This window comes from Taudactylus pleione, unplaced genomic scaffold, assembly GCF_031769625.1.
Source record: "Taudactylus pleione unplaced genomic scaffold, aTauple2 ptg000473l, whole genome shotgun sequence".
NCBI lineage: Eukaryota > Metazoa > Chordata > Amphibia > Anura > Myobatrachidae > Taudactylus > Taudactylus pleione.
In genome coordinates, this window is record NW_028284875.1 from 9,323,859 (window position 1) to 9,346,841 (window position 22,983).

Here is a 22,983-nt window from a genome sequence, read left to right on the forward strand (position 1 = left end):
GAGATGTATTCTAATTACCTTTGAATAAGATTTTGAATGTACTAATTAAATTTCCCCAGTTTTTTTTACTGGGCATGAGTATAAAGGTACGTACACACTAGACGATATTTTGCACGATTTGCCCGATTTTGACGCATCGGAATGACAAATCGTGTAAAATATGTCCAAATGGCCAGTATCCACTCACGATCACAATAGCGATGCGCGTACTCATGGGTTGTACATGGCATCTTCAGATCTTGCCTACAGCAGGCAAGATCTGCCAATCTCGTACACAATCCAGCGGCATATCGTTCAGTGGTTATGCCTGAACGGTATGTCGTTTGGATCCATATACGATGCCGTGTCAAAATTTTTTCATACACAGTGAAAAAATGAAAAAAACAGCGTGCCCCCCCCCCCCCCCCGAAGCACAACCAGCACCAGGCTTTTGAAAGCCAGTACTGGTTGTGAAAACACAGGGGACAAACGATGTAAGTCACACCACGCATGTGTCCCGATTGTTTTCGTACAGAGTCGCAGTAGCAATTTCAGATGCATGTATGAAGAAATGTATTAAAACTAGGGGTGAGCGGGTTCGGTTTTACTCGGTTCTTATCGCCACTTTACCGCAAATTCGGCTCGATTTTATTCGCTATCCAAAACATGTGTTCGGCGACAGCCAATAAAAAGATCCGAGTAAAACAGAGTAAAACCGAACCCGATCACCCCTAATTAAAACTGCATTGGCCGTTCCTGGGCAGTGACTACAAGGTGGCTATTCAGACACACGGAGATGAGTGTGTTATTGGAGTGTTGCGGGCATGTGATGGAAATGGTTACATACATCAGTGCTTAATCACTCCCATTGTGGAAAATCTGCACTTAACATATGGCATGATTGCAGCATCTATAGACACTGAAAGCAGGTGCCTCAGTCCTTGCACAATCACATGCACGGCTGTGTACCAGGGAAGGGTTTTGTTGCCACATTAGCTCAAAGTCACAGACATGGAGTCGGCAAAGGACCCTAAAAATAAAGTCTATTTGATTTTTAGCTTGATTTTTGTCTTAAACCTTCTATCGGATGAGGTGTGTCATGCATGCAAACCACTTATCAAAATAAAATAAAGACGCTGAGACGTGAATTTGGCAGTTAACTTGATGGTCGATTTATTGGAGAAATTAATATTATTTAATAATTCTTTAATTAAGGATGTATGGTGGCAAAGAAAGGACGGTCAGAAATCAGCCAGATCTGCTATGCCCACACACAAACAACAAAAGACATAGCAGGCGTAGATCGCCCAGAGTGCATACACATAACCATGTAAACCATGTCAAAAACAAAAGGTAACGCTCACCCTACAACTTGACTACCCACCCGTTTAGGTGATGATACTGCCCCCCGTTAGGTTGGTACAGCCAACTACCAGTCAATGAAGGGAACGCCCTTAACTCATAATTGCACCCGGACTGGTGAACTGCCGTTCTTTCCCGACACAGCAAGGTTCTGCTTAATAGAACCGCCGCACCGCCACCATACCAATAACGCCAACACCCTAAAAAGATCCACAAGAAACAATGACAAACCTTCCTCTGTCAAATGGACTCCGTCAGCCCTATATAAATGACTAAAACGAAATTGAATGCTCTTATGGTAAATGACACGGCCATCATTGGAAATCACAAATTTGGCTACTGCAAAGTTAAGTTTCTTCCTAGCCTCATCTATAGCGGGAAAACTCCTAACCCCACGCCAGACCTGTCGAGGCACAATGCAAGACCAAAGTAATTTACACGAGGGCCAGGCCGATAGCACCCTCGCCAAATCATTGACAATATCCACTCGCAATTCTAAAGAGGACTTCTGCCCTAAGTCGTTGCCTCCTAAATGGGTCACCAAAATACGCGGCCTGCCAAAAATTTTTGCGTACTCTAACAGTCTAGGACAAAAGGAATGCCATCTCATACCCCTGAAACCTATCCAATGAATCCTAGCGGAATGTTCACAAAGTGGAGCATGATCTGAACTCATAAATTTAGCGGCCCAGAAAATATATGAATGGCCTATAACCCAAATGTCCTGCGTGTCAAAGAGCAAAGCTAAAAGTGGAGAAAAGCAGTAAATACAAAATTAGTAGTTGTCATAAAACAATAAAAATTTTATGGTGTATTAGTGGGATCTGATAGAACAATGAGTGAGTATCTGCCAAAAAAGAAAAAGTTTCTATTGGTCGCCAACTTTACTATTTAAAGTGGCTAGGACAAACAAAAAGACACAAAGGAGAAGAATGGGTGGGGGGGATTTGGGAAAAAACAGGTGAACTCGGCAAGAGGTAAAATAAAAACCTGCTGAGGGATGGACTATGACCTAATTAAATGTATCGAAAATAGAATAATTTAATCCATCAGATCAGGTAAAAATTGTAAAATCCCTCAAGACTCCCATTGCCAGCAATGGCGAGTAGCTAATCCCGAGGGGTACCAAACGAGACAAGACGAGACGGTACTTGAGACAAAAACAAGAAACCAGGCAAGCAATAAAACATAACATTGCAAATATTACATTGCGCTACGGTTCTAAACAATCTTAATGATTAGGTCGGATGTAACTTTTATAACTATCCGATTTCCAACGTCCCAGGGACTTAATTTCTGACGCTGAGAAACCCGCAGCAGCTGTCGAAGTTGCGGCGCCGATCCTAAAGGAGTGCGTACCAAAATCGAGAGGCCTAATCTCGATACACACCGCTTCAGAAACCAACCAAACTGGTATTTGGTAAGCGGAGTTCTGTCCAAGTGCATAAGCCATGAACCAGGTACATCCGGGCGTAACAATGCGTAACGCATCGCTAGTGTCACAGGGCAGATCCGTTCGTCCTTAGACGGACTCAACGAGATCCACCTACCCCTACCAGCGTGGCCGGTCTTTGACTGCTGTATCCTACAAAGCAGAGCCCAATCAGTGACCGATATATCCGAGCGGAGCATGGTGGCATCAACCCGTTTGGAAGATGCCACCAACTCCGATACCCGCAAGGCGCCGTAAAAAGCCACCGAAAACGCCAGTTGGATCAGGATTGCCTCATACTCTGTAAAAGCCACTCCGGGGACTGCCACCAGTACTGCCGGAAGCAAATGAGCGTCCACAGGTCTCCTACGGTCAGCAACTGGCCGAGAGACCCGCGCCCAACCCTTTAAAGCCTTCACAATCAGAAAGCTTTTAGTAAAGTCAGGTCGTCCCTTTAATTTAACATAAAATGCAATGCCTGCCAAGGAGCATGCCACAGAAGCCCTGGATCTGCCCGCCAAACGGAGACTCCAAATAAAAGAAAGCATCGCATGATGCTGACTCTTACCTGGCTGCCTGCTGCTACAGGAATAGTCTTCCCATTCATGCCAAGCCTGATGATATGCTCGCAAAGTGGAGGGGGCTAGAGACTGTTCTGCTAAGCCCTCCATGCCGGCTCGATCACCTGCCAAACATAAGAGGGGCAAAGCACAGCATCAGCACCAGGGGCCAAAGATCGGGATCTAGCCCACTGAAAACATGATAATGCATCGGCTATCTCATTCTCGACCCCCGGCACGTGTCTTGCTTTAAACATGATGTTACAACGCAAACATGTCAGCACCAGCTGCGCTATCAAACGTAAAACCAGCATGGAAGACGCGCGTTGACGATTAATCGCGTGCACCACGCCCAGGTTGTCACACCTGATCACGATGCTACGATTGCGCAACCGTTCACCCCAGATTTCTAAGGAAACCATTATGGGAAAGAGTTCGAGAAGGAGCAAGTCCCTGGTCAAACCCCTTCCTTCCCATTCCTCTGGCCAATGACCAATGCACCAAGCCCCATCGAGGTAGCATCCGAACAACGTGGCGCCTGCTGCATCGGTGAATAGCTGCAGCTGCAAATTGTCCGTGGGTGGAGGCAACCACAGCCGGACAACATTAAAATCCTGCAGAAACGAGACCCACACACAGAGGTCCCGCTTAATCTACAAAAGGAGTAAGGATGCACTCCTCTATGGCATTACGCAATTTGTGAACCTTATCGAGGGGAAGGCGACAGGCGCCCACCGAGGTATTGATCTCGATACCCAGGAATGACAAGCAAGAGGCAGGGCCCTCAGTTTTGTCCGCAGCAACTGGAACTCCAAAATGAAAAAACAGCGCTTGCAAAGAAAACAACAAATAACTACATCTACCTGAACCAGCAGGGCCGACACACAAGAAGTCATCGAGATAGTTTGCTATCCCATGACCGCCGCAAGAAAATTTCATGCACCAGTGCAAGAAGGTGCTAAATCGCTCAAAATATGCACATGACACCGAACATCCCATAGGCAAGCACTTGTCTATGTAATATTCGCCGTCCAAGCGAAAACCCATAAACCGGAATGACTCTGGGTGTAGAGGAAGCAGACAAAAAGCCGACTCAACATCTATCTTAGCCATCAGTGCGCCTGGACCATAAAACCTAACTACGTCCAAAGCATTGTCAAACGACTGGTACCTCACAGAGGAAACCTCAACTGGTATGGCATCATTAACTGACGAGCCTGACGGATAAGACAGATGTTGAATAAGCCTGTACCTTCCTGGAACTTTCTTGGGAACCACTCCCACCGGGGAAATCACAAGATCCCTTATGGGGGGTTCTGCAAAAGGCCCGGCCATGCGTCCTAAGGTAACCTCGCTAGCCACTTTCTCCCTAAGAATGTGAGGCAACTGGAACGCAGATTTCAAATTCCTAGGTGAACCTGTGTCAACATCCCTGCAAATAGGTAACTGGAAACCAAAGCTGAAACCTTTTAACAAAAATTCCGCGTCCTGGAGAACAGGGTACCAACTCAACCATTTTGTTATTGCCGTGACGCAGACAGGGGATGAAGCTTTACGCCTTTTGGCGGCTGAGCAGGCTGCTGCTGAGCACCCGCCTTGAAGCACTTGGCAACTGGGTGGCTGCCACCACATCGCAAGCAGAGGTGGCGAAAAAGATATTTTCGACCCTGCGTACAAGTGGAATTATTAAAAGCAAAGCATTTTCCGCTGGTCGCCTGCTGCTGGCCCTGACGACCCGAACTAGCAGATTTATTCGCGTTGTACGCTTCAAACGCAGGACGCAAAGGTTGCGTGACCTCGAGCCACACCTCTACATCCTTCCAGCCTAGATCCATCACCCATCTGCCATCCTGCTTGTGACGAAATTCTTCATCATACGCTCGCCAAGCCATGCCCCTGGCGGACAACTGCATGCTGTGAATTAAATGCAGGTACCTAATGATGTTCAGGTGCTCCTCGGTCTCCAAATAACAAGCCGAAAAAATGCAAAAACCGGCCAACCAATTATTGTAAGGTTTGAAAGCTTCCAAACCTATACCGCCCTTTGCCCTAGCCACTTTAAACGCCTTCTTAGCTTTTTCCGTAAGTGCAAAAATATCGACATAGTCACCTTTGCGGATCTTACTGCGGCAAGTCGCTCTTAAACCTCGCATTACAGCGGTGTTCTCACAGTGTACCCCTGCAGAGCCTTCTAAACCCTTCTCTATCGGCTTACGCTTATGGCTGCTATGTTTATGCCTTGAGCGACGCTTTGCCTCCAATTTTGCATATTTTGCTTCTCTCTTGCGCGCTCAGCCCGCACTGTCTGCGTTAGATATAGAGGAAGCGAAAGAAGACGTCAAATAACTACAGTCTGAGAAAGACCCACCTGAACCCTCCGCTGTCATGGTATCAGAGGAAAATCCGGACGGCCCCTCCCCGACATTCTCGTCAACAAGCTCCCCTTCTTCGACCACGTCATCTGAAAAAGAAGGAAAAACAAACGCTGCCACCTCTGCGGTAGGCATCCTAGCATCCATATTGCTCCGACTCGCGCCTTGAGTCATCGGAACTGAGGGTGCAGTAGTGACTACACTCTGTTGGACCAAGCTAGGGGCAATGGCTCTCAATGCTTGCGCCAACTGCTCCAGCTCCGACCCCCCCTGCGCCCCTGCAGGATTAACGTTAGCAGGCGCGACGGTTTGAGTAAGCAACAAGCCTGCTGGTGGAGCTGCTAAAAATGGGGCAAGCACAGCAGCCAGGGTTGATAAAGCAGATGCGATGGCTGAGGGTTCTGGCTGAGCCGCAATGGGGGGAGGGGTGGCAACACTCAAAGATGCAGGGGATTGCACCATACTACTGGCACTAGTAGTCTGAACCCCAGACCTGGGAACATGAGCAGGGGACAGACTGGATGTGGAATGGCTGTACCTGTGATTAAGCCCCGCCCCCCGCTCACTAACATGGCGGGTGCCCCGCTATGAGCGGGGAACGGGAAGGACCTTGGGGACACTGAATTGTCCTTGGCCTTTGCTGCCCCTAGATGGGGCTCTATGCCCCTGCCGGGACCTCCTCCTTTTAGCGGAGGCTGTTACCTTGCCACCGGAAGGGAGAGCGCGTCCGCGTGTACCTGGCGCGGCGCGCTCCCGCCCCCTACCTGCCCCAGTGATTGCGGGAGCTCCGGCCGCGCCCGGGATCAGCAGAGCCAGGCGCCGGCCTGAACCCCGCACCTGTACATTGGCGTCGATGGAGGCACCACCCGCCGCACACGCGGCAGGGGCCACTCCACAACGCCCAGCATAATCGGCGCCGGAAACAGCATCCGCGGTGGAGGCTGCTCCCTCACGCCTGCGCAGGCCCCGCTCCGTAGCGGCGCCTGGAGAAGAACCCGCCGCACGCCGCTGGCGTGAGCCAGTATTCAGGTCAGGCTGCAGGAAGCGGGCAGGGAGGGCGCAGAGCGGCGGGGATGGGGCATGGTAAGTGACAAAGAGAGGGTGGACTGGGCCAGGTAAAGGGACAATAATGTGCTTTTTTAATAAAGAGCAAGGAAAGTGAGGGAAAGAAAAAGTGTGAAATAAGTGTGCAGAAAATAGGGGCAGGGATAAGAACGGAGAGACTCTAGTAATGAAATTAAGAAAGAAAGCAATTAACAGTCCAATGTAAGGTACAGACTATCACTAACCAACTCTGATACTGACCATAATCTGTAACAAGGAGGCTTTGGCCCACACTTCTACCCCCTTATAAATGTCTCTATTGAAAACCCGCCCCTGCTAACGATAGGCTAACTCTAATCAGTAATTTGCATACATGCCGGCCCCCATCCTAGAGGTTTAACACACCTCTTTTCTTATGCAATCTTTCGGTTTCTCTTACATCACAAAACTGCAATTTTATATCCGTTGTACTTGGCACCCCATGTTACATGTATGTTGATATGTGTGCAATGTTTATGATATTAGATCAAATATTCTGGGAATCTGCTGAAAGAAGAATAGTTTTATCTTTCCAGCAGCTAATAAAGCGGTCTGTCCTGGAAAAGCTGGAACGTCCTTTGAAAGTCCAATATATAAAGCACTAAACTCATCTTTACAAATAACACTTTACTATGTGCAATAAATCAGTGTATACGGTTCATCATTTTTCAATAAGGGTGCATACTGTCTCTAATGAGGATATTGATCCTCTTGTACATTATGTTTACTTCAAACTTAAATAGAGGGGAATAAATTTAAGAATAAGAAACTGAAATTGTTCCACTTTCTTTTTTTTTATCCAGGTTTAATCATGGCCTCTGATGGTAATGAAGAAGTGAGTATCATTAATATACTTGGTAATATATATATATGGATCTGTGAAGCCTGAAGGAAAATCGTTTTTCCGTGCCGCTGACAAATTCTGGCCTAAAAGACGGGAATCACTTTACCTATGCTAGGCTTCTACAAAATCAGCCTCCTGACCTCAGTAGAGGCCATGTAACAGCAATGGTATTTTTTAAAGTACATATAGAACAATTGACCACCTGTTTTTTGCTCTTCTCCTGATGCAGTGACCCCGGACACCTCCTGTACTCCCTCCTTTACATAAATAAATCCCGAGTATAGTTTAAATAGTTTACTTTAAATCAATGGCGTAAATTCATCCCAGACACCAGGAGGCATGTTATAATTTGGTACCCCCCCCGGTCACAGCGACTGACACTGTAATATAGCAATTTGCATGCATCCAAGCTATAAATAGATGATGGCAGCAGCTGATGGTCTGACATGGAGCTCTCCAATAGTGTATGGTGGCTTCTCAGGTGCTGGGAAGGGGTGCCATGTATTGGGTGGCCGTGACTGTACACTCTGGGTGCACAGTTACAGCCCTAAGTGGGGAGAATATGTTGTGGACAATGGAGGAGGTGCCCCTTCAGAGCTGGAGCCCGGCGGCAGGCGCCTCCATTGTCTCCAATAGTTCTGCCCCTGCTTTAAATAAATTGCTTTTCGGGTAGTGAGAACACAAAGTATCACATTACATATTTTAAAAGTAAGAATGCACATTTTTTATATTTTAACGATACATACAAATTTTAACTAAACAATGAAGCAATTTAGTTTAGTAAGTTCAAGTGTAGATCCTTATGCTGGATATTGGTCCACAACTCTCTAACTTAGGGCCTGATTCAGACCCGCTCACTAGCAAGTGGCCGCTCGTTGCAGACGATGTTTGCTAATGTGCGCATGCGTTTAGTTCGCAGCGCGCAAACTTGTGCGAGCGATCGGAATGTGCTCGCTCACCCTGCCAAGACAGCCCAGTGGAATGAGTGACAGGAGAGGCCATTTGTGGGTGGTAACAGGGGCAGGGCAGTAATAACGGGGAAGTGGAGTTGCGGATGCAGGCGTGGCAGAGTGTTTCAACGTCATTTCAGAGGCGTGCATAATTAACATGCAGCGTCATAGTTCATGTCACCTGGTTGTTTTTTACACTGAACTGCTCGCAGTGCTTGCAGTAAGGTACAGTCAACCGCAAGCGCTGCGATCTGATCCGATAGTTCCCGATGTACCGATGGTTGTATATACTTCCTGGAGATGACGTACGCTTGTTGGCAGCTAAAGGCTGATGGGCATCTGGAAACACAAAGTGATCGCTCACCAAGACATGGTGGGCGTGCTTATGTCTTGCTGTGCGAGCGGAGGCCTTGACATCACTTAGCTGAATTTTACCAATATTCGTTTTGCTAAAGTCGCCCATTTTAAACTCAAATCGGGGACTCAATAGAAGTTTTAAATGCACCATCTCCTGAGCTGCGAGTTGCCATCGAACATACACAAATCAGTGTGATTTGTGTAGATTTCTGAATGGCAAGTGTTTTCTAAGGGTTAATTCAATAAAAAAAATAATATTACTTGAGGTCCCTTCCCCCCCCCAAAAGGCTAACCAGCCCCGGACTTGCCAGCCTGTCCTGGTACCTAAAATGATGGGGAAACAAATGAGTAGGGTTCCACTGTAAATTAGGTACCAGCACCAGGCTGCAGGGCAAGTCCTGGTTTTAGTTATACAGGGAAAAAAATTGCGTAGGGGTCCCCCTATAATTAAAACCAGCACCAGCCCCTTTCTAGGCTGATGTAGCGGGGGGCTGATGCCACAGCCAGGGGAGCCGTTTCACAGGGCCCCCCAGCCGCAGCATCAGTCCTGACCACGAGTCAGCCCAGGCGAGTGAGCCCTGGGGAATTGGGGTACCCTTGGCCTAAGCTGATAGCCCAGGGCTATCACCACTACCCTAGGGCGGTGGGTGGTGGGCTGATGTGTATGTAGTGTGTAAATAACAGAAATATCAACATTGTCTTTACAGTTGAACTACAGGTTCCAGCAAGCCCCCCCCCGCATGCTGGTACTTGGAGAACCACAAGTACCAGCATGCGGGGCATTAAGGGCCCACTGGTACCTGTAATTCGCCTGTAAAGAAATGTGTAAAAAAACACACAACACACACTCCGTGAAAGTACAGTTTTATTACATACATACTCAAAGTAGGCATTCAACGTCTTCTTAAAACAAAAAAATTAAAATTGCGATCCACGCAACAGATACCAACCAGGATGGTGATATCTCCAGAATGAAACGCTCAGATGCGGCTTCAGCCTTTATAGAACCATATATGGGCGTTCATTGGCTGAGAGAGGAGAGCCCCCGCCTCTCTCAGCCAATGAACAGCTCCTCCTTTGAAGTCAATGGAGAGCCGCAGGTTACTAAAGTTCATTCTGTGGCTCCCACCATTGACTTCAATGGAGGAGCCATTCATTGGCTGAGAGAGGCGGGGGCTCACCTCCCTCAGCCAATGAACACTCAGATACGGTGCTATAAAAGGCAGAAGCCATGTCTGAGCATTTCATTCGGGAGATTTCAACCATCCTGGTTGGTATCTGTTGCGTGGATAGCAATTTTTGTTTTAAGACGACCTTGGATGCCTACTTTGGACAAGGGGACCACTCCTGGTAATGTAGGGGAGTATGTGTGTGTGTGTGCGTGTGTAAAAAAAACTGTACTTTCACGGTGTGTGTTTTTTTACACGTTTATTTACAGGTGAACTACAGGTACCAGCAGGCCCTTAATGCCCCGCATGCTGGTACTTGTGGTTTTCCAAGTACCAGCATGTGGGGGAGGCTTGCTGGGACCTGCAGTTCGACTGTAAAGACAATGTTGTTCATTCTTTTTTTTACACACCACATACACTATCAACCCACCACCCAACGCCCAGGCGTGGCGGGGATAGCCCTGGGCTATCAGCCTAGGGCAGGAGTGTCCTGGAGAGCTGCGGCTTGGTGGCCCGGTGAAAGGGCTCCCCTGGCTGTGGCATCAGCCCCCCGCTAGAAAGGGTCCGGTGCTGGTTTTAATTATAAGGGAACCCCTATGCAATTTTTTTTTTCCCCTATAATTAATACCAGGACTGGCCGTGCAACCTGGTGCTGGTACCTAAATTACCGTGGAACCCTACACGTTTTGTTCCCCGTAAGTTTAGGTACCAGGACAGGCTGTCAAGTCCGGGGCTGGTTAGCCTTTTGGGGAGGGACCTCACGTCATTTTTTTTACAAAAAAGTAACCCTAAAAATAAAAAAAAAAAACAGTCTACTCTGCACATATTTCACTGATATGTGCAGCCTGCTTGTTCGGGAGAGAAATTCGGGCGGTTAAATCGAGACTTCAAAACGGACAGGATCGATCAAATACACCATCAATCAAAACGATCCTGTCAAAACCGGGAGCTTGGTAAATTCATGATTTTTTAAGTGAAAAAAACGGCCGTTTTTGATCGATCCTATCAGAGTTGAAAAACGGGACAAATCGGGACCAAATCGAATCTTAGTAAATTTACCCTTTATTGCGAATATGGGGCCTCATTTACGAAGGAGTTTTATCACCAAAACGAGTGATAACTTTCACTGTGTATGATAAATGGTGCTCCAGCCAATCAGCTCCCTCCCAACTGTCAACTGTTAGAAAAATGACAGTTGGGAGCGGATTGGCTGGAGCACCATTTATCATACACAGTGAAATTTATCACTCGTATTGGTGATAAAACTCGTTAGTAAATGGGGGCCATGCTCTTTACTCTCAATGTATATTAATTATATGTATCCTTACACAAATATTTCCTCTTCTGATGGGTAGGTTTAAGTATATCAAAGTATACTAGTCAGGTTTGTATAACATATCTGTACTTGTTTTGTGTGAATACAATGTAGTTTAGAATTCCTCAAATGGAAATGTTGAACTCCTATTAAATATAGCCATTAAGTGGTAAAAACGTTGGTGCAATAGCCAGAGTCTTATTGCAGGTACAATACTGAGATAATAAAACTAGCTGACTAGCAGAATCCAGATATATAATTACTTCCACTACTAGGCAGCCTTTTGTCCTGTACAGTGGCGTAACTTAAATGTTGGTCCCCCCCTCCCCCAAATTAAAATGTACCACCCCACCAGCACCTATGCCATCCCCAGCTGCCGCCACCCCCCCTATGCAGTTCCTTTTATACAATGCCCCCAGTAGTGGTCCCCCTATGCAGTGCCCGCCTATGTAGTGTCCCCCAGTAATGGCCCCCCTATGCAGTACCTCCAATAGTGAGCCCCCGGTAGTTGCCCTCGGTAGTTGTCCCCAGTAGTGAGCCCCCAGTAGTGATCTCCTTGTAGTTGCCCCCAGTAGTGAGCACCCCCCACGCACACACACACAGAAAAAAAAAATCACTTACCTTTATCCCCGCTCCAGTACTGCTGCCGTCCGTCCCCGGCGTCCGCTCCTCGGCACTATGGGAGTGACATCATGACGTCACTCCCATAGTGCACTGCAGGACCCGGAAGACTGAGGGAGCTCCGTCCTCCGGCTGCCGCCGGGGGTTTGAAATAGGAGACCCGCTGGTAACACATTAAGCGGGCGCCCGGCAAATGGAGGGTGCAGGGGGTGCGACCTCACCCCCTGCACCCTCCGTAGTTACGCCACTGGAGGTGGAGTGCCGATCAGCGGCGCTCCTTCTCCATACAGCTCCGGGGGACAATGGAGCTAGGTGCCCATTTAGGGCTGGCACCCGTCGGCAAATTACTCCATTCCGTCACTGCTCCTGTACACTACAGTCTCTGGACTTAAGTATGTACTGACATGCCAGGTTTTCTTAGACTCAAGTTGTGAAAGTCTTGGCTTTAAAACTCCCCCAACACTTTGCGTTGTATTGCCTTTTAAAGAGTGAAATTAGTTTATAATCTCCTCAAAGTGGGAAGTTATGGGCCCGATTCAGACCCATTTGGCAACTGCCAAAGTATGCAAATCCCGCAATCGCACGGCAAGGCATTAGCACGTCCACTATGTCTTGTCTAACAACACATACATGTTTACTAATATATGCAACATACTTTTACCAATTTTAACGATTTAAATCCCCTCAAGTGTAAATATGTGAAATACAGTATACACCCATATATATATACAGTATATTTCTCTAACCCTTAACCTGGGTTACACATACTTATGCCTGTTACTGGATCTGGGTCTATGAATTGCCACCTTCCTTGACTTTTGTCTGTACGATGTCTAGCCTATTGATCACCACCTGCCTTGACCTCTGCCTGGACAGTGACTTCAGGTTGACCCCTGCCCTGACCTGAGACTGGATACTGATTATTACTTGCTAGATGCCTGGAGTTTGGATTTGATTTGATGTCCCTATTCTGTTTTAGTACCTATATTTCCTCTAGGCACAGCACATTGTTATTTTTTTTTTCTACCACTGGACCAACTTTATATCTGTTTTGTATACTGTATATATCTAATATCAGTGAGCCCATTTATATTGATGGGAAAGGGGATTGCTAGAGGTCTAGACCATGATTAGCCTTATTATCTAGAGTTGGTATTTGGTGTTTATTTTAAAATTGTTTTTGTTTTCTGTTCTTTGCATTTAAAGAACAGAATTATTAGGGATCCCTGTACATTATACTAGGGCTGCTGATGTGGCAACTTCTCCTCTCTAGGGAGTATATTTTCTAAAGTGCGGGGTGGCGTTGCCCATAGCAAGTGCAACCAATCAGATTCTAGCTATTATCATCTAGAAGGTGCTAGAAATGATAAGTAGAATCTTATTGGTTGCTATGGGCAATGCCTCCACTTTTATAAACCTGCACTTTAGAAAAAATACCCATTGAAGTCCTGAGTGTTAGTTACCACTGTAACCACAGCCCTATTGCTTTTCAGAATGTTCTGATAGAGGTCTCATCCCTGTGCTGAACAGCTTGGATATGATTTTCACTATGACAGGGAAACCCCATGCTTGTCGCTGCCTGTTGCAGCATTTTATAGTATGTTGCATAAATGGGGGGTGAGCGCAAATCTGCTTTTCCACCAGGAATGGTTCTTTAAAAATATGAGCATTTTGTATTTTATTCTGGAAAACCATCTTTTTATTAGAGCTTACTCTACTCCTATCATTACTCACAATATTGCACCCACCCAGCTGTCCCAATCTCCACTCTGAGTGCCACTGGCTCCTCTTGTTTTAGCTGTGCTCTCTACCAATTAGAATGTAAGTTCTCTGAGCAGCACCCTCCTCCACTTTGTTTTCATGGCTACATTTATATTTCCTAACTATGGGCCTGAATCTGCGCAGGCGTATGACCCATTCTGCGCATGGGCAGAACGGGTCTGCGATCCCGCACGCAGACTGGCAGCAGACTGTCATTGATTGACAAAGAAAGGGTTGTATGTAGGTGCTGTCAAATAAGGGCACTTCAGAGGGAAGACTGATGTTTCAAAATTAATTTACAATACCATATATCACATAATAGATGTAGCAAACATTACACAAAATATTAATCTTGAGTCATATATACACTCAGTAGCTGCTGTTTGAAGAAAAAAAAAAAAACACAGGTAGTCTCCTGGATATAGAGTTAGATCTAGATTGGGGTTTATTTACTAGACTCAAAAGTACTAACCAATCAGCCCCTGTCACTTTACAGGCTGTGTTTGAAAAATGACAGTTAGAAGCTAATTGCTTGGTACTTTGGGGTCTATTTATTAAGCCTTGGATGGAGAACAAGTGGACTGAGATAGTGTACCAGCCAAATCACATGCTGTGTTTGACAAATGGCAGTTAGGAGCTACATTGTTGGTACTTTACTGTCTATTTACTAAGCAAATAATACTGAGATGCTAAATAAATATTTAAGTTTAGCAAGACTTCATAAAACAGGCCAAACCAGTCTAAATATTGTTGGCGTAACTATAATAATGTTGCAGATATCATATGTCACAGGCAACTACAGCAGACATACTGCAGCAGTGTGTTTTAGGGACAGGATCTCAATTGCTTGTGGTAAAGGAGGTCAACAAAGTCCAAGCCCAAAGTCAGATGTTCAGTACATAGTTGATAAAACCAGGGATCCAAGGCCCTCATTCAGAGCCGTACGCTCTGAGCAGAGCGCACGCTCTGAATGAGGGCCGGGCTCCATTTTCATGGAGCGTCCTCCTGGACGCTCGTATAGCTGTGGGTCACCACCCACAGGCTATACGAGCGTGCTTTGTGATGGCCGCGATGGTCGAGACCATCGCGACCATCGAATTTGCGAGCCGGAGCCTGCGGTTGAGGTTTTCAACCGCAAGCTCCGGAGTGATTTTGGCTCTATCAGAGCCAAAATCACTCCCACTGACATCACTAGTGATGTCAGTGGGCCGGCTTCTGACGGGAGGCGTTCCCGTGGGAACGCCCCCGTCACGCCCACCAAAGGGGGCGTGCTGTCAATCAACATTGACAGCACGCCCCCTTTGATCGGACACAACGAGCGAAGGACTTTCCTTCGCTCGTCGCGTCTGGCGCATGCGCACGACGGAGCTCCCTCCGTCGTGCACATGCTCTGTGCATAACATCGACCCACTTGCGAGCGGACAGCCGCTCGCGAGTGGGTCTGAATCAGGCCCCAAAAGTGTAAGAAAAGATGTAATCAGAAACATAGCCAGAGGAGTAGCGAGGAACCATGCCGCCCGAAGAAAGTGCATGTCATAGCGCCCCCCTCCCTGTGCCAGTGGGGTATGGCCTGCCTGCGGGTGAATACTGAAGTGAAGAGAAAAACAGCAAACAGTGGCAGTATCACGCTGGGCGTTGAGGTGCCATTGGGTGAATGGAATGCTTTGGTGATGGGTTAATGGATGATGGATTAAGGGGTAGCACCATTGGCACTGCTTTACTTATGTATAGCACCTAGGATCTGACTTTTATCTCCTTTGAATCATTGTTATTAGTCAGTAGAGCAGATTGTATTATATATGCTGATCATTTAACTTAAAGTGACAGAGTACATGTGCTAGAGTGAGATTCCACAGGGTGCACAGCTTATGACTGCAATTACTGCCCCAAGCAGTTTTCACTAGAGTGGGAACACCTATGGGAAGCTCCCTTCTCAGCTATGCTCCTACTTTGCAAATATATATTGCACCTATATTAATGTGAGTAATATTAATCATGTTCTGTCTACCACCATTATTATCATTTCAGGTCTCCTAATATTTTTTAAAAGAGTTTCAAATAACACTTGTGGTCATGCATGGGAACACCACCATTACTTTAAATAGCAAAGCAGTGACTTTTTTTAAACTCATACCTTATAATTGAAGTTTAGGATTTTACTTCATATGAGTCATTTTTAAGTCCATTGAAGCACAGACTGAGGAGAAATGGAGTGATCGGATCAAAGAGGATAGGGGAGAGGAAAGTGCAGATCAGAGAGGGGAGGTGACAGAAGCCAATAAGAAAGGAGTGGACAGGGGCAAAGAGACGATTACAGGATAGAGAGCGGAGGGAATTAAAGAGGTGAGACGTGAATGTAATCAATCTGACAGGATAGGGGAGGTGGAAAAGATGATCACAGAGGAGGGAGGGCCGGAGGGGAGGCAACCTCGGCAATTTGAGGGAAACATGAAGTGTAGAAATGGATCTCAGATCCGTAACTTGTTTAGGATACAGAGCAAACAAACCAGAGATAAAACTAACAGGTGGCCGTCATACTGTCTAGCGCCCCATAAATTCTGGAACCCTGGATGGCGCCCTCTGTCCATTTTGGCGACCAGAGCTCAAGCTCCACTGGAACCACCCTCGCAACAACCCCTGGCCAGAGGTATCAGAGCCAGAATCGTAGTCAAACACAAGCCGAGGTCAAAGTCAAGGAAATCCAATAGTAGCAAAGCAAAAAGTCCTGTCAGATTTGGGGAAATCAGCCTGACACCCCCCAAAAGATGCACTGACATGGGGGATGACTATGGATACCCCCGAATAGCCCTTAAATGGTCTCAATAGGTGCACTTTTTGCGTATTTGCATATGGGGTGAAGAATAGCATTTAGCAATATTTTTCCTTCAAAATAACTAGTCCCAGCAAAATTGGGGTACCTGAAGTTTTAAAATCATTGAAAAACCACCTACAGCAAACACCTGCAAAGAAAAAAACATCTTGGGCATACTTGGGGACCCCCCTGCAGTCTATTTCAGCCCCAAAATGAAAGTACTTTTTTGGGTTGTTCTAATGGTTTATTTTTTTACTTTTTTTGATGCAGTTTACATTTGGGGGACTGTCCTAGCACTGCATGGGGGTTCCCACAACTTTGAACCCCCAAACCAGGACTTTTTTCCACCTACATGCAGAGGTGAATCTTTTCTGCCTATCTTAATGCATTGACTTTCCGCTTAGGCGAAAAGTAATTGAATTGGGTGGAAAGTTTCCGACAGGCAAAATGACGTCATCGACGAAAACTTTTCGCCAAGAATGGCTTTTCGCCTGCAATTGAATACGGCCCTTGGTGGGAATCGAAGCCATGACTCCAGTTCTGTGAGACAGCAGTGTTAACCAATTAACAACCATGCTGCCCGTTTTAGATTAAATAAACGCCTAATAGTGATTTATGGTGAATGCACTATATCCCTGAATTGTTCTGAATGCTGTTTTATGATAAGCAAATGCTTCAGGATATTTATCAGTTTATATTATTACTGTTGCTTTGGATCTTACTATAATGGTATTGAGTTGATAAGTAGTATTGTATCAGTATCTGTCCACTGCCATCTTTAGTCTTATGCCTGCTGATCCTAATCAGTGCTATTTATCTTTGTTTCAATATTCGGTACATAAGCAGAGAGAAGATCCTCTTGTGGAAAAAAAAAGTGTATTTTCAGTTATCCAAATCAGATTGTGATGTAAGACATAAGAGTACTGAAACACAGCCTCGAAAGAGGGCGAAGACTTCCTGTTATGCAGCAGTGTGTGATTCTGCAAGAGGGTTTTGTTCCACTTCAAAAATTCAGTGTGCAGTCATTACTCTTATATGTATAGTAAAACAGTTTGAACTTTTGTTTTTCCTACATCATTAACTATTGAAGAAATCATGGCTCCTGATAATACACTGTACCAGTGTTTCCCTAATTCCGTCCTGAAGATAACCTAAACCAGTCCAGGTTTTAAGAATATCCATACTTAAGCACAGACGGTTAAATAAAATAAAAAAGTCTAATGTACTAATCAAGTCACCTGTGCTCAACATGAATATCCGGACTGTTAAGGTGCCTTGAGGAAACTGCACTATACAGTTCTCTTTTGTACAACTAGTAAAAACACTCATGATTCAGTGCTGCATTGTCCAGCTAGGAACCACACTGGATGAGACCCATTGAGATCCAATGACGCTTGATGACGTCATCGGATCTCGACAGATCTCATCCAGCTAGTTTCTAGCACTGGGTGATGGGTATATAAAGTATGTTTTTGTATTTGTATCTTGTGGATGTCTTGATAAAGGAGGTATAACTCCGAAACGTTGACCGCAAACAATCATAGTATTGCTGTTTTCATTGATGTCAAGTCTCTGTGAGTGCTGCTTGTCCATCATCGGTGACTACATACATTTGTTGGAAAGGCACCGGGAGCCCATTAACATTAAGGGGAGTTCCAGGACACGCTAGATCTATAATATATATACAGGTTGAGTCTCCCATATCCAAATATTCCGAAATACGGAATATTCCGAAATACGGAATTTTTTCAGCATGACTGAGATAATGAAACCTTTGATTTTTGATGGTTTAATGTACATAAACTTTGTCTAAGGCACAAATTATTAAAAAGATTGTACAAAATAACCTTCAGGCTGTGTGTATAAGGTTTATATGAAACATAAATGAATTTCATGTATGTACACAAACTTTTTTTGATGCACAAAATTATAAAAAATATTGTCTAAAATGACCTGCAGGCTGTGTGTATAAGGTGTATATAACACATAAATGCATTCTGTGTGTATATTTGGGTCCCATTTCCAAGACATTTCATTATAATATGCAATTATTCCAAAATACGGAATATTCCCATAACCAAAATACCCCTGGTCCCAAGCATTTTGGATATGGGAGACTCAACCTGTATATATATATTTTTAAAAGACTACAATCACACCTGTTTATTAAGGCTTATGATAACTGCTTTCAGAATATGTACAAACTTTGAACCTGTATAGATTTTTGCTCTCTGTGCATTGGAATCTTAAGGAAGAAAAATGCTACACAGGGCTGTCTCTACCATTAAGGGCCCTATACATGGTGTGATATGCACCTTGCAATGTGACGGCCGACATATGAGGCAGTCCGCACACATGGAGCAATCGGATGGCTGACCGCCAGATATGCCGGCCGACCCATGCCCAACCCGTATAGCGCTGCACGTTATCATACACCACTCCTCCAGATCAACTAAACATGTAGAAAGATCTGGAAGAGCGACGCACGATCCCACGGGAGCGCGCACTGGCCGATATCATACCCACACATGGTACGATATAGATGCGATATAATTCCAAGCCGTCGGATCAGCTCCTATATCGCACCGTGTATGGGGGTCTTTAGGCAGCGCCCTGGTGCTACATAAGTATTATTATGATAAAAGCTAACTTTTTTCAATATGTACACATTGATACTACAGTAAATTATATATAGACTATATATACACATTCTTGTTATTTAGTGTACTTGTTTGTACAGTTTTACACAAAGAGGATCAGCCAGCAGTGATTATCGTTATGACATTGTTAAACAGTGTGCTTAAAAGTAAAGATTTCTGAGTCTGAAAAACAAGCACACAGTGGTGACTTTGGTGGAGTCAAATATGCAGTATGCCAAAGGTGTATCCTAAAGCTGGCCACACACTAGACCAACTTACATCCAACCAGCCAACTTGTTGATTGGTTGGAATGAAAATCTGGTAAGGTATGGGATTAACTGATGATCAGCAATTTGCTCCTAAATGCCAGAAAACAGATGAAAATGATCGTTCAGACAAGTTTGGTAAATGTTTGATCTAAACTATTTGTTCAAACAACATTTTTGGTCTATTTTCCGGCGTTTGGGAGCAAAATGCTGATTGTCATTTGCTTTCATACCTTACCAGATTTTCATTCCAACCAATCAACTAGTTGGCTGGTTGGACAGATAATCTTTAGATGTGTGGCCAGCTTTACTCTTCATTTAGATCAGTGATTTTCAACCTTTTTCATCTTGAGGCACATTGTACAAAATTTTAAAATTGCCAAGGCACACCATCCGGCGATGCGGTGTACGCGACCAATGAAAAAACATACAGATTGGCTTCCAAATAAAAAGACACACCCATTGGCCTCTACAGGAATAAAACAGTCTACACTGGCCCTAGATAAATAACACACACATACATTGGCCTCCACAGGAATAAAACACATACATTGGTCCCAGATAAATAAAACACACATACATTAGTCCCAGATAAATAAAACACGCATACATTGGCCCCCACAGAAAAAAAAACATTGGCTGGTCCCCACAGAAACAAACAAAAAAAATAAAAACATTGTTACCCACAGGAAGAACAAATTACATTGGCTGGCCACACAGAATAAGTATAAACCACATAGCTTCCCACAGCATGACCTCTGCAGAAAAAAACCCACATTGCTCCCCCCCAAAAAACAACAATTCACACTGGCTCTAACATTAAGAATAAATATAATTTTTTGGGCACCTACCTGTCCCTCATCAGCTGACAGTGCAGAGCTGTCAGCACAGCAGAGTGCAGGCGGGCTGGTAAAATCTATCCACTACCCTGGCTGGTGGAGCAGGCAGGATGGCTGGCTGGCTGAGCGCAGAGCCGTAACAAGACTTTTTGGTGCCCTGGGCCAGAAAGAGCATTAGCGCCCCCCTCCCATTTTTTAAATAGTGACATAAAGCTGGGCATCCACTATACAATTTTCTGTCAGATATCTGTCCAATCTGGCTGGTTGGAATGAAAACCTGGTAATGTATGGGGAGCATATGACAGTCGATCATACGGTTTTAAACACTGAAAACAGGACAAAAAAAATTGTTCAAATTGATTACATTTGTATGCTTTAACCAATTTGTCTGAACAACCATTTTTGGCTATTTTCCAGTGTTTGTGAGCAAATAGACGATTGTCATTTGATCCCATACATTACCAGGTTTTCATTACAACCAGCCAGATTGTACAGATATCTGACAGAAAATTGTTTAGTGGATGCCCAGCTTTAGATTGTGCACCTGAAAAAGAGCCATGGCCTCATGGGGAAGGGCCAGGGAAGAGATAGGGGAGGCCAGGAGATGCTGGGGATAAAAGAAGAGGAAGCACCCAGTGAGAATGATAATAAACAGGAAAATTGACAAACCCGAACAGCACTCCTGCAGTGCTCTGTGCCATAGCACTGGTTGCACTACCCTAGTTATGGCCCTGGCTGAGCGAGCGGGTGGGTGTGACCTGTGATGTCACGCCACCATGTCTACAGAGGTCACGGCCTGGGCTGCACTGATTGCAGTAACTAATCTAATCGGCGGCTCTGACCGCTGGCGGATCGGCACACTGAACAACCGCCGGCAGCACAGTGGTTGAAAACCGCTAACTTAGATCAATTAGAACATAAATAACCATGCAGTATTCAAATATATCATTTTTAAATGCATAGTGAAGGTCAGTTCTTCAGTCCAGTACAAGGGTAGAAAATGTGTGGCAGTCCAGCTGCTGTGGAACTATACATCCCAACATGCCTTGCTACAGTTTTAGCATGGGTAGTTTAGTTTAGTTTAGCTGGAGTACCACACATTGCCTAACCATAGTCCAGAACATAACACATAACGAGGCTCACTAAGGGTTACACACATGGATGCTTTCATGCACCTTCAGTCTGATTACTTGAGGTGCATTTCTAAGTATGGAAAGAGCAGCTTGGCTGCGTTTCAGGACAGGGATCATTGATTCCAAGATAGAACACACTCACAGAATTCAGTAAAACACTGTTATTTAAAATGCACCTGTGTGCACAATGCACATAGGTTAATTAACTTCCTGGAGATTATTGGAAATTATAATAAATGTAATTGTACATGCTAGTATGTAGTATACATGACAACAAAAGTGCAGTTGTGCTGTATAAACCTTTGTGTAATTGGATAGGCCCACTAGAAATATGGTAGAGGTTGCCCTATTTAACAGAGCTACTAATAACATTTATCAGTATATATGTAAAGGTGTTAGCAGCATATAGAGGAGATGTCTTCAGCTGAAGTTCTGATTGTTTGGGGAGATTGTTTCCTGCTCACAGCTGAATTCCAGACAGCTATCACACTACCACAGCCAGGAACACATTGCAGCCAGCCTCATTTTACATAATATTGGTGGGAATAATAGTGAGCAATAGTGTAAAATACAATGGTAACTATATGAAGTGCTGTCTGCCAAGGTATTGGAAGTTTTATAGTTACAGAATATTTAATAATAGTTAATATAGCCAGGTCTATTGGTCATTTACTAACATAGAGGCAAACTAAGTACATGGGATAAAAAATTGCTGCAGGGAGGGACAAAGTATCCTTAGGGGAAATATATCAATTACATTAGAACATGGCTTAGTAGGTATTTATCAAAGCTTGGAGAGAGATATAGTACTAACCAGTCAACTTCTAACTTACATTTTACAAGCTGTGTTTGATAAATTACAGTTAGGAGCTGATTGATTGGTACTTTCTCTCACAATTTTCTTTCTCTCCAAACTTTGATAAATACCTTATTTTTTTGTAAGTTGCAAAAAGTGCAATTATCGCATAAGCCCATAAGAATGCGCTCTTTATGCCATAACAGTCATAGATTTCTTGGTTCCCATACTTTGAGCTCTATTATACCCCTTTTACACCGGAGCTAAAACCCGGGTTTTTGAAGGGTTAACCCGAGCAGCTCCCTGGTGTAAAAGGGCAGAGGGTTGGATCGCCGGGTCGAGTGACCCGGCAATCCAACCCAGGTAAATAGCAGGGTTTAACACGGGCATAGCCCGTGAAACCCTGCTATGGGAACAGCGCACTCCGGGTCACGAAGACCTGGAGTGCGCTGCTAGCTGGCCGATTGGTCTGGCTTCAGTGGCGCTTGGAGATGACGTCATCTCCAAGCGTCCACTTTCACTCCGCAAAAGCCGGGTCTATGCAGACCCAACTGCGGTGTGAGCGGCGCTGACTCGGGAATATCCAGAGTCAGCGCCGGCAAAATTCCGGGTCTGATCCGGATAGGAACTTTGTTCCAACTCCGGGTCAGACGCGGAATTTAGGTGGAAAAGGGGTATTAGTTTCAGTCATCC

General features: G+C 45.1%; 1 protein-coding gene across 3 annotated transcripts in view; it reads left to right on the forward strand.

Annotated features, from left to right (window-relative positions):
* IPCEF1 (interaction protein for cytohesin exchange factors 1) overlaps positions 1 to 22,983 on the forward strand; it is a 231,360-nt gene that overhangs the window by 41,175 nt on the left and 167,202 nt on the right. The window contains exons 1-2 of one of the 3 annotated variants that reach the window (XM_088448972.1): positions 6,450 to 6,788; positions 7,592 to 7,623. In XM_088448972.1, the coding sequence (XP_088305098.1) occupies positions 6,779 to 6,788; positions 7,592 to 7,623 (42 nt within the window). In that variant the 5' untranslated portion in view covers positions 6,450 to 6,778. Of the gene's footprint in view, positions 1 to 6,449; positions 6,789 to 7,591; positions 7,624 to 22,076; positions 22,099 to 22,983 lie in introns of those variants that run through there. The other 2 variants (XM_088448973.1, XM_088448975.1) reach the window with 2 other exon arrangements.